General features: G+C 49.0%; 1 protein-coding gene across 3 annotated transcripts in view; it reads left to right on the plus strand.

Moving 5' to 3' along the window:
• The first annotated feature begins 1,022 nt into the window (after positions 1-1,022).
• LRCH1 (leucine rich repeats and calponin homology domain containing 1) overlaps positions 1,023-15,908 on the plus strand; it is a 213,350-nt gene continuing 198,464 nt past the window's right edge. The window contains exon 1 of one of the 3 annotated variants that reach the window (XM_061434584.1): positions 1,023-1,795. In XM_061434584.1, the coding sequence (XP_061290568.1) occupies positions 1,492-1,795 (304 nt within the window). In that variant the 5' untranslated portion in view covers positions 1,023-1,491. The remainder of the gene's footprint in view (positions 1,796-15,908) is intronic. The other 2 variants (XM_061434585.1, XM_061434586.1) reach the window with 2 other exon arrangements.

The following is a 15,908-nucleotide window of genomic DNA, read 5'->3' on the forward strand; positions in this document are numbered from 1 at the left end:
TCCAGCAGGTGGCGCTTGTCTCCTCCTCCGAGGTTAGAACTTTGAACTCACCCTAGACTCCTGAGGGAATCAAGAGGTACTTACTCAGCGCTCAGTCAGTGCAAGTGACATCGACCATGCGGTACTTTAGATCCATCACCTTTCCGCATCACCACTTAAAACACCATCTCCCCCTCCACCAAGGGTTGAATTATTTTCTTATTTGACCTGCATCCTCTTCCCCTAGCTAAGTCCCTCACAAGGTCGCTGCTCAAGACTTGGGTATAGAGCCTTAGAGAGTTGGAACCGAAACTTCAGAAAGGAGGGGGACTTTATTAACCTTCCAACTGTTCTACTCTTAGGCTGTCAGAAGTTCTGATGCCCCTGGTGTTGGTCTGGGCAGAAGGTGAACAGGGGCTAAAAGAAGCTCACAAGGTCACCTTGACGAACACCTGTGCGCAGGCTCCAACCGGGACCGGGTTATTTTATAGTTGGGGTCACTGCCTTTCTGACCCCTCCAACTCCACCCAATTCCGGGCTCAGCCAGCCACAGCCAGCCCCTCTTCCTCACACGACAGTGGGTTCTGTCCACCATAGAAACGACCTGCATCTTGAAAACTCCTTCCTTTCTGTGCCTGTAGTTTTCTGCCATCGCTCAGAAAACGCTCTGCTCCACTCCTAAGCTGTTCGCAGCGGCGTCCAGCCCCGGCGTTTACAGGAGCGCAAGCCTAGAGTCCGAAGGCTCTCCTTTCAAACCCAGCTCCGCCTCTGACTGCCTGGGTGACCTCAGACGGGTTTCTTCACTTCCTCTGTGGGCTGAGGGAAACAATTTTTCCGCTCACGGGGTCCCCTAGATTCCTGAGATCACGAACGCCGACAACGGAGACCAGCGTCTGGCCCACTGGAGGTGCCCAAACGCTAGGGGCGGGGGTCGTCTGTTAGCCTGATCCTACCGTGAAACACTGCCTCTGGGGGTTGGGAGGGGACTGGAGGTCAAAGAATCCGAATAATTCGCAGAATTGAGATAGCCTCTCGCCTACCCCGTGATCTCCCCGCGTCCAGCCCCAAGCGAGTACCGGGGCAGCCCGGCGCCGGCGCGCGGCAGCAGCCGGGGCCCGCGCCCGGGGCGGCGGAGGCAGGCTCGGGGCTGGACTGACGGCTCCGCGGGAAGGCGGAGCAGAGAGCGGGCGGCGGAGGAGGGGAGAACCGCCGGGAGGAGGGCGCAGGGGCGGGAGGAGACACATGCGCGCTGCCCGCCGCCGCCGCCGCCGCCGCCGCCGCAGTCCTTAGCTTCCCGGGGACAGGAAACCTTCGAGACCGCGCTGCCACGGCCGCCTCCGCCTCTCGGCTCCCGGTTCCGCGCGCCTGCCACACCCTCCGCCCCTCCTCCGGCATCTCTCGGCGGAGCGCCGCGGGGACTCGGCCCCGGGCTGTCGTCTCCCGTTCCGGGGGGGAAAGGTGTGACCTCCCCCCGCAGGAGCGGCGCGGCGGGGCGGGGGGGCCCGGGAGAAGATGGCGACGCCGGGAAGCGAACCCCAACCTTTCGTGCCTGCCCTGTCGGTGGCTACGCTGCACCCCCATCATCATCCCCACCACCACCACCACCACCACGGAGGAACCGGAGCCAGCGGCGGGGCCGCGGGAGGCGGCGGCGGCGGCGGCGGCGGGGGCTTCAACCTGCCCTTGAACCGGGGGCTGGAGCGCGCGCTGGAGGAAGCGGCCAACTCCGGGGGCTTGAACCTCAGTGCCAGGAAACTGAAGGAATTTCCCAGGACCGCGGCCCCCGCTCATGACCTCTCGGACACGGTGCAGGCAGGTGAGAGAGGGCCGAGGGCGGGCGGTGGGTGTGGGTGTTTGGCGGGCTGTCGTGCCTTCCCCGACGCGGTGGCCAGTCTGAGATCTGGCCTGACCTGGGGGTCCAGCGGCCCGTGCTGTTCCGAGGCAGGGACCCGCGTGGGCGGTCCGGCCCGAGGAGAGCCGGGCTGCTCCGGGCCGCCGAGCCCGCGGGCGCGTGGGTCCCCCCCGCCGCTGCTGCGCCGGGGAAGTGGCCGCTGGACTGGGACTTGCGGGCGCGCCGCGTGCGCGCAGTGGAAGTGGGAGGTTTCGGGCGGCTGCGGCCGCTTCCTGGGCCCGGCGCAGGGGCTGGGGACCCGGGCGCCGCGTCTGCGCCTCCAACCCGGGCAAAGCCCTCTTTGCGCCGAGGCGCCGCCCGTCCGGGTTGGGAAGCCTCTAGACAAAGGTGGCGCGCCCTCCGCCGACCCGAGGGCACCGGCGCGGTTCCGCCGGGCCCCCCTCGGCGACACCACCGAGCGATCGGGCAACTTGTGCCCGCGGCTTCCTCTTCCTGCGTCTGTGTGAGGGAGCGGCGGCTCTGGTCGCGAAACCAAATCGCAGCCGCTTCGCCGGGCTGTCCGCTCGCTGGTTCTTTGCCTCCAGCTCACCGCCCACGCGGTTTGGTCCTGCCACTGAAGCTACCTCGTACTCAGTAATCCGATCTTTGCGGGGGCCCTGGAAGAGACGGCAGGGTATATTTAAAAAAAAAAAAAAGTAATTAAAGTGCGCTGGTTTCCACCCGTGAGCCCGACAAGTTGTAACTCGCGCCAATGAGCATACAGCGTTTTCAAGTTATGTCGTGTGTTGACATATTTCTGAGAGGTCGGCTTTCCCTTTGGTAGTTGGAGTTACTGGAGCAGGATCTATAAACAGGAAGGAGGCTGGTGGAATGCGATTCGGGCCTTGGGATCCAGGTAGAACTGCCTGGGTTCCCCGCCGTCGGGTTTCAGTTCTTTGGAGGAGGGTTTGTATCTTGCCTCCCAGCATTTCCCAGAGCAGTGGGTACCCCATTTGGGAACCACCAACCAGACCTCCTGGCTGTCGTTGCGTCACAGGCCGAGTGTCAGACCCCTGGGATCCTGGATGGCTTGACTGTCAGCTCCAGATCTGTTTCCTCCGCTGCGGGAGGGTGGGGGTGGGGAGAGGGGACAGACAGTGGCCTTTTGGAGCTAGATTCCAGCGCTCCCCTCTTTAATTCAATGCACGTTTATTAAGAGTCCTAATGAATATTCAGACAAGACTTCTGAGTTCACTAGAGGCAGAAAGCACTCTTTGGGGTCATTAAACTTTGCAATTTGGATCTAGGGATAGTCAGGAATGGGCAAAAAGGAGGGAATTTCCAGAGTTGAGTTGTCAACAGCTGGGGAGGTTCTTGATTGGACCACTTAGATGCAGTTTCTCAAGTGGAAGTTATTCCAAGAATTGCCTGAATCATTAATTTAGGAAAAAAGTCCGTTGTTAAGTTGGACTTCCCCTTTGCGGCAGATTGTAAGGTGAGCTATGGCAGGATTGGATATGACTGCTGAAAATGTAGCTGGCAGGATATTCATTTCATTGGATATGAACATGGAGCTTGCAGGACCAATAATAATCTGTGTCTGTAAGTTCAGAAGGAGGCAATGAATAGTGTTCCTCTACTTCTGAGGTTTATTTCAAAGTTGGGTGAACTTGATGTGTTTGCCCTACTGGTGTTTCTTGGAGAAGACCGGTGCTTTTAAAAGCAGAGACCACCTCTTTCAGTTCAGACCTAACTGTGTGAAGCATGGTGGTGTTTAAAACACGATTTCCGTTGTCCTTTCTTTGCTTGTTTGTGGTGAGCTGTGCTTGTGAGTTCTGCAAGATTTTAATTCGAAACCTCACTTGCACATGTTCTATGTGCAGAAAATTCTAACTAGTTAAATCTTGGAGGCTTAACCTTAGTGACAGTGAACTGAAAATGTTAGTTCCTCAGTCGTGTCTGACTCTTTGACACCCCATGGACTGGGCCCACCAGGCTCCTCTGTCCATGGAGCTCTCCAGGCAAGAATACTGAAGTGGATAGCCATTCCCTTTCCCAGGGATCGAACCTGGGTCTCCTGCACTGCAGACAGTCTTTACCATCTGAGCCGTCAGGGTTAACTCCCTATGGATAAAGGCAATGTTAATTATGGGAGGAGGAATGACACTGGAGTTTGTAGGAAGTTAGGACAACTCTTGAAGTAAAGAGTATTCAATGTAGACAGCTCGTTTACATGAAATTTCATTACCCAAATGTGTTAAAGAGTTGCTTTTGCAAAAACATTTTTGCCTCAGGTCAAAGCTGGGTGTAAACCAGTTGTGTTCTGCCCTTTGCTCTGTTTACTCAGAGCACTGTTCCTTATTTGGAAGAGCAAAACTCGAAATAAAGCAAGAGTTAAAACTACCTCCAGTGTGCACAGTGCTGACATTTCCTGCATATAAGAGTTTTAGAAGAGTGGAGTGTCTGAATAGTAACATATACAATAGAGACAGTGGATTCTCTGGGGTTCATATTTAGTTTACAGAACATCTCTTAAAATCAGAAGGACACACAAAGATCCTTGAAGACCCGAGATGTAAAGTGGACTTTTTCATAAATTTTGTAAGACAGGGAGTGACAGAGAAAGCTTTATCTCCCCATTCAGTTGTATAATTCAGGCCATTTGGTTTATGCCTTGTAAAAGTAACTCTTCTGGCAGCCACCCTAAGCAGAACTGCCCTCTTGGGTAATGTAGCTTATCTGGCCAGGAGTTGAAAACCCAGATGTAAACATAGAAATATAGAAGCCCAGGGCTGCTCAATAGATGTTTAAGCTCTGTTAATCAAGTGCATACATCCCTTTCATAGGAAAAAACCCAACACTCATAGGCCTTCCCCCTTTCTTTGAGCCAATCAATTTACTCATATTTGAGTGCAAATAGTTTGGTCGTCAGGATCTAGACTTCTGGCTGGTGAGCTGGGGAAAGAAGGGCTGTGTGTTAGCACAGGTGACCCTGGCTGAATGGAAGAAGAGCCACTATGAGCTCTCGGACTGGGCTCTGCATCACCCTGCTGGGTCCTTGTGAAAAGCACGTTCAGATCCTCCTGTACAGCTGGGGAGAGTTGAGTAATACATGCTCAAGGTCATCGCTCTACTTAGATGCTAAACCAGGGATGGAACCCTGATGAGTTCACTCTAGTGTGTGTGTTCTTGACCATGGTGCTAGTGGTAAAGAGTCTGCTTGCCAGTTTAGGAGACATAAGAGACGTGAGTTCGATCTCTGGAGGAGGAAACAGCAACCCACTCCAGTGTTCTTGACTGGGAAATCCCATGGACAGAGGAGCCTGGGGAGGGCTACAGTCCATAGGGTTGCAAAGAGTTGCACACGACTGGAGCAACTTGGCATATACGCACACAGGGAAGGGGTGGAGAGGAGTAAAATCCAGGAGGGTACCTGGAGACTCATTCACCCAACATTCGTTCTGCAAGTACCCACCAAGCACTGCTCAGTGCCAGGCACTGTTCTAGGTACCAAGGATACAGCAGAGACCAACAGAGACTCCCTTGACCTCTTCTGATAGAGTTTTCATTCTCCTTGTCGGTGAGGGTGGAGATAATTGAAGAAATAGATTTTGAAGGATGAACTGGGAAGACTTATAGGAGATGTACGCTATCTTGGTTTAGAAATATACACTCTGCCTTGTATTAAAGGTGACTTGCAGTAGCTTGTAAAATAGCACAAATGGTAGTAATAAATACGAACTGATGCAGAAAGTCAGGTCTGAGAAAAAAGTACACAAATACGTTCATTGGGAAAGCAAACTTGTTGTTGTTGTTCTCGTGCTGATTTATTAAATAGTGTCATTTGGGGATAAGGAAGTTCCAAAGGGTGTTTGTATGACTGAAATGAAGTGACTTGAAAAGAGGAGTAAGAAAAGAGTCTGTCTCAGGCTGATTGCTGGAGGTCCTGGAAAATGAAAAGGAAATCTTGGATCCGATGTACAGAACAGTTGTTGAAAGTTGGTCACATTAAGAAGAGAGTGGGGTATGTTATTGCTGATATCTCTTTTTGGGGTGGCTGGAAGCAGGAAAGGCGATATGGGAAATGCAGGGCTCGCCCAGGCAGGAATACAGATGAGAAAAGTACTCAGTGAGGTCCTGTAAGTGCCAGTGCTGGTGCTGGAGGAGGTGCACAGAGTAAGATGTGACAGGAGCACACATGAGATGCCACGTGATCTTTTTTTAAAATAAAATCCCTGCATCTTCTTTAAATATATACGTGTATATATATATGTAATTTTCTATTTATGTGTTTATTTACTTTTGCCTGGGCTGGGTCTTGGCTGCTGTGCAGGCTCTTCTCTAGTTGCAGCAAGTGGGGGCTCCTCTCCAGTTGCCGTGCGGGGGCTTCTCGTTGGCCGTGGCCTCTCTCGTGGCAGAGCACAGGCGCGAGGTCATGCGGGCTCCATTGTTTCGGCTCCCGGGCTCTAGAGCGCAGGCTCAACAGTTGTGACCCACCGGCTTAGCTGTTCCAAGGCATGTGGGATCGTCCCAGATCAGGGATCAAACCTGTGTCTCCTTCATTGGCAGGTGGATTTTTTTTTTTTTTTTTAACCACTGAGCCACCAGGGATGCCCCCTTTATTTTGCATCCTTTAATTTCAAAACAAAACATGAAAAACACGATACACAGCCTTTAATTCCCCCTGTCACATGTGGGAAGGAACAGGGTTTGAGGCCCTGGTATCCTGCCTCAGACAGAAGGATGGAAATAAAACCACTGGACATCAGCAAAGGGGAGCAGGTGGGCCAGGCCGCCGGGGCTGCTGCTGCTGGGGCGGCCATGGGAACCGGGAAGCCGTGGGGACCTCAAGGTGCAACGCCGGTGGCACAGATAGACATTGTCTGCAAAATTCAGAAAAAAAGGTCATTTTAGTTAAACTGGCTGGGAAAGACTCTGCTAACCTGAGGTTTGGGTCAGGTTTTGTAGGCTGGCTTGGTTTTGGATGGAAGTCCGCACGCACATTCTGTGGTTGGAAAGATGGTGTGAATGTGGGGCATGCCTGACAGTCTGAGATCTGCTGTGCGTACAAGTGAGACAGGTGTTCAGGCCGTCACCGTGCAATGGGGTGACGCGGCACAGGGCTCTTAGGACCCTGTAGGGCACCGCGGATTACTGGGGCCTGGGATATGTCAGCCTGTGGGACTAAGGCCCTGGTCTGTCTGCGATACCTCTCTCAAATATCTACAGAGGCAAAGACTCTTCTCTGAGATTTGTGGCTTCTCTGTTGAAGCCTGAGTCCCCCTGCCCCACTCCCATCCTGTCTCAACTGAATCCTTGGGATATTAGCTTCCTTTAGTCACTGGGATGCACCCAAGACTTGATGAAGTCTATCTGGTCTCAAAAACTATTCCATAATTTTGGCCGTAAAGATTTTTCATTATGAATGTAATGAAACTTGAAATCACACGTGTTTTTGTAGAACATGATGTTCTTTTGTAGTTATGCTTTGTTTCAAATTATGTTTCTGCTATTGAATTGATTAGTCACTGTGCTATAACGATCATTTATAGTTGTAGTCACTCTCATTTAAATGGCTATATTCATCACATATATTCTGACTATTAATACTTCAAAAACAAGGAGTCACAGCTTTTCCTCCCTTTTATTATTGTTGTTGATCAGTTTCACTGTTGTTGTTTAATCACTAAGTTGTATCTGACTCTTTGCAACCCCATGGACTGTAGCCTGCCAGGCTCCTCTGTCCATGGGATTCTCCAGGCAAGAATATTGGAGTGGGTTGCCATTTCCTTCTCCAGGAGATCTTCCAGGACCAGGGACTGACCCCGTGTCTCCTGCATTGACAGGCGGATTCTTTACCGCTGAGCCACCAGGGAAGGCCAGGTTTCACTGTGGTTTAGTCGCTCAATCGTGTCCAACTCTTTGTGACCTAACGGACTGTAGCTGCCTGGCTCCTCTGTCCGTGGGATTTCCCAGGCCAGAACACTGGAGTGGGTTGCCATTTAGAGGACTTCTAGTAGTCAAAGCTGTTAGCGCTGCCAGGCCTCCGTGTGCATGGTGTCTCTGCACCACAGCCACGCGTGCTCTCCCACGTTTCTGTGTGTGGCAGGAACAGTCTCCACAAACACACCTGCATTCTTGTTGCTTGCATCGTGGGCCGCTCTTTATTGAAAAGGCAAGAACATGATAATCATGTTTCCAGAATAACAGCATGCAACCATAGGCCACAAAACCTCTGGGAATTTTTGAGCTGTGCCAGTTTATAAAGGTCAGCCCAGGGTTTGACCATCATTGAAAGTATTCCACCGGCTAATTCGTTAGTCACTGTGACATCTTATTTGTTTTTTTGGTGAGTGTCTGTTATTAGGCAAAATTTTGGCATAACCTCACTATTTAAAAATTTTAACTTCAATTGTTGACTAAGAATTTTTTTTTTTTTTTTGAGTTCTGTTGCAACTTAAAATTTTCATGTTGTGGTTTAGCAGTTCTTTGGTTTTAGCATTTAAAGGGTAGGTAAGCATTTAAAATATAAACACTAACATTTGAAATCCATGTTAGTGTTGATTGGTGCAGAGGTTAATTACCTTTGCTCTTGCTGTGTGTGAACACAGCTGGTCTCTGCTGGTGTGAACAAAGGCTTAGAAGTTGTTAGTCAACTTCGTCATTACTTATCAATATTTAAACACAAGTTGCTTCCTTTTGCGTGCACTTTTCTATTATTCCCCTTTTTCATATCTATGTATATCTATTGACCTATATCCATAGATATAACTATGATATCTGTAAGTTATATAGATATAACTATTTACCTATACCTGTAGGTGTATTTATATACCTGATTTAATTGGTATATATCTATATACTTGGATGTACTGGTGCTCAAGACGGTAAAGAATCTCTCTGCAGTGTGGGAGACTTGGCTTCAATCCCTGGGTTGAGAAGATCCCCTGGAGAAAGGAATGGCAACCCACTCCAGTATTCTTGACTGGGAAATCCCATGGACAGGAGCCTAGTGGGTTACAGTTCATGGGGTTGCAAATAGTCGGACATGGCTGAGCAACTAACACACACACAGATCTATATACTTACATCTATATACATTTATATGTGTGTGACTTGCTTAGCCAAAAAAGAAAGCCCAACTATATTTACATACCCGATGCCTTTATTTATGTACAGTTTATAAGTAGTGTGGAGGCATTTACTATTGCTACAAACTTCTTGTTGTATGAAAGTTCTGTGGCACCAAATTTTTCATTTGCTATATGAATTTCTTTGGCTAGAGATAATAGGTATAAAGACTTTTTATATTTATGCTGGGCAGCATTTGCTTTCTCTTAATATCTTCCCAGAGTCATCTCCTCCTGGCGCTTTGTTGAGTCTGCTTTTCCAGAGACTTGGCGATTTAAATGGCAGAATTGCTATGAACTCTGCTTAAGGTGCTTACGGGGTTGTCGGTTGGGTCACATGACTTGAACTTTTGTCTGTGCCTCATAGAGTTCTGTTTGTGATGCTACTTGCCAGATCTGGCTTAGCTTTTTGGAAGATTAGACTTCTGCCTTAGAAAAGCATTGGGGAAAGCTGGCCTGGGCTTAGGTCTGGTACTACCACCACGATTACCGTTTGCGAGCTCTTTCAGTGACGGTGTCACTTGTTGGAATTCAGGTGATTTGGAGTTAACTGTGATGTTTATTTCAAATATAAAATTATGTGTGTGCTCAGTCATGTCTGACTCTTTGCGGCCCCATGACTGTAGCCCGCCAGGCTCCTCTGTCCATGGGAGGATTTTCCAGGCAGGAATACTGGAGTGAGTTGCCATGTCCTTCTCCAGGGGATCTTCCCAACCTAGGGATTGAACCCTCGTCTCTTTCACTCTGGCAGATTCTTTACCAATAGCACCCCCTGGGAAGTCCCTATCGTAAAAGGCTTAAGGATGTAAGACCCAAAACCCAACTATATTTACATAGCTGATGTATAATTTATAAGAAAGTCAAGAGGCTTCTGTTTTATTGCTACTATTTTTCGTGCGTGGCATGGAAGGGTTTTTGCAGCAGAATTTTCAGTTGCTATGATATTTCAGAGAAGTTTTTGTGTGTATGTGGTGTGAATTGTTTAACCAAAAAAAGAAAAAAGGCAAGAGAGAAAAGAAAGAAAAAAAAATAAGAATGGTCAGGATTCCATGTAAGCCTTAGGCCTGCCAATAGAGATGCAGGCCTGAAGCGTGTCTGTGTTCTCTTCATCTTAATTTCAGAGTTCAGTAGTATTGCTTCCATATACTGTAGTAAGAAGTCGTACATTTGGAAACCATCTGTTCCCACAAAGTAATTCAAAAATCGAGTGAGATTGTTTACATGGATAGAAAGTCGAAGAACTGTGAGAATTTGGCTTCTCTTGCTTTTACTGCAAGCAAGTAGAAGTGAGATGCCTTTCTCAAAGTCAGATTCCTGGGTGTGCTCCTACTTTTTCCTATCTGGATCCTCCATTGGTCATAAAGGAGGGATACTGGGACCAAAAAAAAAAAAAAATTGGAGACAAGCAGTGTTTGGTTTGCATCATAGAAACGTTTTAATTTGGGGTTGCTGAGAAATTATTGTTCCTATGTTCATAGGAGATTGATACTGAGCCAGGTTAATTTATGGTACCTGGAACCCTTCCAGGATGTTCCGGGGTCAGGCTTTATAATTTTGGAAATCTTCTTTGATATTTGCTTTCTTCCTTCTGCTGTGCTTCCTCAGTCTCTTTGCTGGAGGGGCCCTAAGACCTTGTGACTCGAAACACAGTCCGTATCTCTCTGGCCCAGTGAGCCTTGAGGTTCCCCTTGACTGTTCTCCCCAGAGGGGCAGAGGGAAGCCCCATCTTGGTTTTCTTAATCCTCTGGCTTCTCCTGTGGTCTTGCTTTTGACAGCTGACCTCTGCAGCTCTGGCCATGGAGTTTTGCCACGCAAGGTATTCCTCCTTTTTTAAAAAAGGAAAAAATGTTCCTTTAAAAAAAAATATTCTATGTATTTATTTTATTGGAGTATAACTGCTTTACAGTGTTGTGCTGGTTTCCGCTGTACTACAGTGTAAGTCAGGTCTGTGGGTCATATGTCCCCTCCCCCTTGAGCCTCCCTCCCACCCCTGTCCCAGCCCTCTAGGTCCTCAGGGAGCACTGAGCTGAGCCCCCTTGTGATACAGCAGCTTCCCACTTGCTGTCTGGTGTATATGCCAGTGCTGCTCTCTCAGTGCGTCCCCACGCCCTTTGCCTCCCGTGCCCACATGTCCATTCTCTACATCCTCCAATGTTCTTCCCTATTTTTTGATGTTGATGCTGCACAGCCTTACAAGTAGCATCAGTACATCTTACCTGGTTCCGTCAGCCTGGCTCTGATTTACTGCATTTTCTCTCTGCAGGCAACTGTGATGAGTTCAAAGATAGCATCTCCCCTTGCAGACTGCCTGACTTGGCCTTTCTTCCCATTGCCCGCATTTCCCTTTTCCAGGTCATTTCCCTCGCTTCACCCCTCCACCTCCCCACCTTCTGCCCTGGAAAAGCATGAAAGTGAAGTTGCTCAGTTGTGTCTGACTCTTTGTGACCCCACGAACTGTAGTCTACCAGGCTTCTCCATCCATGGGATTTTCCAGGCAAGAGTACTGGAGTGGGTTGCCATTTCCTTCTCCAGGGGATCTTCCCAACCTAGGGATCAAACCCAGGTCTGCCGCATTGGAGGCAGACACTTTACTGCCTGAGCCATCAGGGAAGCCCTTCTGCCCTGGACGAGTCTACTTAACCCTGTTCCCATTTGGTCAGTCCCCAGCCTCCTCAAGACAGGGGGCTCCCTGGCAGCCCTTCCATGTAGATCTGAGCACAGAATCAGGCGCAGCTTTAAGACACTTTGGCATTATTTCCTTATGGTGCTTTTTTGTGAATTATTGCCTTCATCTCTGGTACTTTCCCCATGCTTAAACTCTTTCCTCCTTTGCTGGCCCGTGAGGTCTGGCTCGGCAGGGATTTTCCCTTAGTTTCGTGTGTGCCCTCCATACAAGGGACAGAAAGTGCTAGATTAATATCAGTGCACTGCTCCTCTCCTCTCTCCTACTCGAAGCCGTCTCTTAGTCCCTGCACTTTCAGTCCGTCATCTTGGATCTGCCACGACGCACGGTTTGCTGATCTGATGCCGTTTTTTTGGTCCTCACCTTTTTTTTTTTCCCCCACACGGCATCTTTTTGCTTCTCAGCCATCACCCCACTCTACTAGTTGGCTCAGGCTGCTGTAACAAAATACCGCAGACTGGGTGTCTTAACAGAAGTTTATTTCCTCACTGTTCTAGAGGCTGAGAGTCCAAAGTCAAGGTGTCGGCGGGGCTGGTTTCTCCCGAGGCATCTCTCCTGGGCTTGTTGGTGGCCAGCCTGCCCCTGTGCTCCTGTGACCTTTCCTCTGTCCTTGAGCGTCCCTGCTGTTTCCTTGTGGGTCCGTGTTTCCTCTTCTTATGAAGACACCGGTCACACTGAATTAGTGCCCGCCCATAACCCACTCGTATAACCTTGTGAGCAGTTATACAACTTGAGAGGTCTGATCTCCAAATAGATCATGTTCTGAGGAACTGGGGCTTCAGTGCACGAATCTAGGGGAACTCGATTCAGCCCAGCACACACTCCTCCTGGCCTGGATACAGTGACTGTGCTGTGTAAGCCTGCCCTCCCAGGAGGCCTGGGCCAGGCCTGTCTTATTCCCCACAGTAAATGTTTCTGAGTACCTGATGTCCTGTAAAAGGAAGGGGCCACATACACACTTAAAAATGGGTGACTCTGACTAAAGTCTGGGTCCCCCTTCTCCCCACCACCTCGCTCAAATTTAGAATCTTGTTTTTGGTGGTTGGTGGGTCCCTAGAGTTATTCTTTCTCAACAGGTAAGAGTACTTTCTTCAACATTTGCCAAGTGTTTGATAAGCCAGATTACATCCAGAGGTTGAGTTGTCATGACTTCTGAGAGGGACAGGTGGGAGTTTTATTGTATCAAATGTCGCTTGAAGTTAACAGTTGAAGTGAGTAAACAGGTTTTGAGCACTTAGCAAGGGTAGCAGCTGTGGACGAGGAAAAAAAATAGAGATATAGTTGTCCCTGTAGATTTTGCAGAATTGGGTAAGGACTCAAGTAACGTATTTGGAAGACTGTTGTTTTGTTGCTGATGTGTCTGCTTCTTTTGCGACCCAGTGGACTGCAGCCCACCAGGCTCCTCTGTCCATGGGGCTTTCCAGGCAAGAATACTGGAGTGGCTTGGCATTTCTTTCTCCAGGGGATCTTCCTGGCTCCTGAATTGCAGGTGGATTCTTTACCACTGAGCCATCTGGGAAGCCCCGAAAGTACTGTATTCTCAGTAACTTAAGTGTCATTTTCAGAAAAAGCCTTTTAGTCCTTAGCCTAAGGGACTGTCTTCCCTGTTGTGTAGCTTAGAGGTTAAAAATCAGCTCTCTTGAGCCTCAAAGACCAGGGTCCAAATCTTGGTATTGTCGATTGTTAACTGTGTCACTCTGACCTGATAACTTAAACTCGGAGTATCAGTTTCCTGTGACCTGATGTCTTACCTGTAAAATGGGCACAATGGATACTGAGTCGTGTTGTGAGGACAATGCTTATAACAATGATAACAACACTATCAAGTTCTTTCCTGTGTCAGGCATTGTTCCATGTCCTTTATATGTAAACAGATATATTAAATATATGTAATATATACATTTCCTCATTTAATTCTTGCTGAGTGTTCTGTTTTAACTGTAGTAGGAGCTCAATATCTCCTTACCTTCCCAACTGCCATTTGGGTTCCACCCAACTTCCGATATCCAGTTGAAATCCACCTGCCTCTGAAATGCCTTTCTTGACCACTGTAGCCTGAAGAGGGAGTTTCTCGATAACTAGAAATCACCCCTTCACATCTCTCCCTCGTTTAATGGCTGAGGACACTGAGGCTCAGAGAGCTTAAGCCACTTGCCCAAGGTCACACAGCAGGGTGGTGGACACCTCCCAGCCAGGAAGCTCCCTCCCTCCTTAGACTTCTCAGGTCAGCCCCACCCAGACCATCCAGGAGGAGCCCCACCCAGACCATGCAGGAGGAAGGACTCTAAAAGAAAAAAAAAAATACTGTGAAACCTTTAATAACATGTGGTCCAAAGCTGGGGAGAAAAAGATAGGAAACGAAGCGCAGTTACAGATTAAACGTGTTAGTTCAGGATTTTACAGCATGTGGTTTGGAGGACATGCTTGGGCTCCATGTAAATTGGATCCCAAAGTACTGACAGACGCGTGGGGCCGTCCCACCCAGACTCAGGCCTGGAGGTCCGCCTGTCAGAGCAAGACTTTTCTCAGCACTTGGAATCCATTTTCCTGTGGAAATAAAGTAGTAAGTGGTGGTTTGGTTCCCCCGCCAACCCTCCCCTGGCAGAGCTGGGCCTTTGGAAAAATGCAGACTCCCTTCTGACATGGAATTCTGCATCAGGATGTGAAACTCTTGCCTCTGGGCGATTGCTCTCTTCCCTGAGGCCGTTCTGACCCAATGTCAGAAAGCCCAGCTCCCTCCCAGGCCCCTTGGTCAGCGGGCCCAGCAGACTGGGTGTCCCTTCCACCCGGTGCGGGGAGCCGGCTGCTGTGCTGTGAGTGTGTACTCAGCCATGTCCCACTCTTTGCGACCCCGTGAATCGCAGCCCCCCAGGCTCCTCCGTCCATGGAATTTCCCAGGCAAGAATACTGGAGTGGGTTGTCATTTCCTTCTCCAGGATATCTTCCTGACTCAGGGATTGAACCCGCATCTCACGTGTCTCCTGCACTGGTAGATGGATTCCTTACCCCTGAGCAACCCAGGAACCTCACGTGGGCATAAGTCAGGGGCCAGCTCTGGGGCTCAGTGAGGCATCCAGACCTGAGACGAGTTGGTCTGGGAAATGCCCCGTGCCGGAGACAGGCAGGGATGGAAACGCTGCTCTGCCTAGTTGGTGTATTTTTTACATATTATTCCCCCAGGTTATTAATTTTAGAATTTGAAGCAAATTGCTGAGTCTTGCTGAACTTCAGGTGGGTAATTTGTTTTGTTTTAATATTTATTTATTCGGGTGCATAGGGTCTTAGTTGTGCCACACAGGATCTTTAGTTGTGGCGTGTGGGATCTAGTTCCCTGACTAGTTGTGGCGTGTGGGATCTAGTTCCCTGACTAGGAATCGAACCCAGGCCCCTGGCACTGAGAGTGTGGAGTCTTAGCCACTGGACCACCAGGCAAGTCCCCAGGTTTGTAATTTGTTGATGGTGAAAATACTCTTTTCCAGATGCTCAATATCACTCATTATCAGAGAAATGCAAATCAAAACCACAATGAGGTACCATCTCACTCCGGTTAGAATGGCTGCTATCAAAAAGTCTACAAGCAATAAATGCTGGGGAGGGTGTGGAGAAAAGGGAACCCTCTTACACTGTTGGTGGGAATGCAAACTAGTATAGCCACTATGGAGAACAGTGTGGAGATTCCTTAAAAAACTGGAAATAGAACTGCCATATGACCCAGCAGTCCCCCTGCTGGGCATACACACCGAGGAAACCAGAATTGAAAGAGACACGTGTACCCCAATGTTCATCGCAGAACTGTTTACAATAGGACATGGAAGCAACCTAGATGCCCATCAGCAGATGAATGGATGAGAAAGCAGTGGTACATATACACAATGGAGTATTACTCAGCCATTAAAAAGAATACATTTGAATCAGTTTTAATGAGGTGGATGAAACTGGAGTCTATTATGCAGAGTGAAGTAAGTCAGAAAGACAGACACCAATACAGTATATTAATACATATATATGGAATTTAGAAAGATGGTAACGATGACCCTATATGTGAGGCAGCAAAAGAGACACAGATATAAAGAACAGGCTTTTGGACTCTGTGGGAGAAGGTAAGGGTGGGATGATTTGAGAGAACAGCATTGAAACATGTATATTACCATATGTGAAACAGATCCCCAGTCCAAGTTCAATGCATGGAACAGGGCACTCAAAGCCGGTGCACTGGGCCAACCCAGGGGGATGGGATGGGGAGGGGGATGAGAGGGGGGCTTCAGGATGGGGGACACATGTACAC

The sequence above is a fragment of the Bos javanicus genome, chromosome 12 (assembly GCF_032452875.1).
Source record: "Bos javanicus breed banteng chromosome 12, ARS-OSU_banteng_1.0, whole genome shotgun sequence".
Taxonomy (NCBI): Eukaryota; Metazoa; Chordata; class Mammalia; order Artiodactyla; family Bovidae; genus Bos; species Bos javanicus.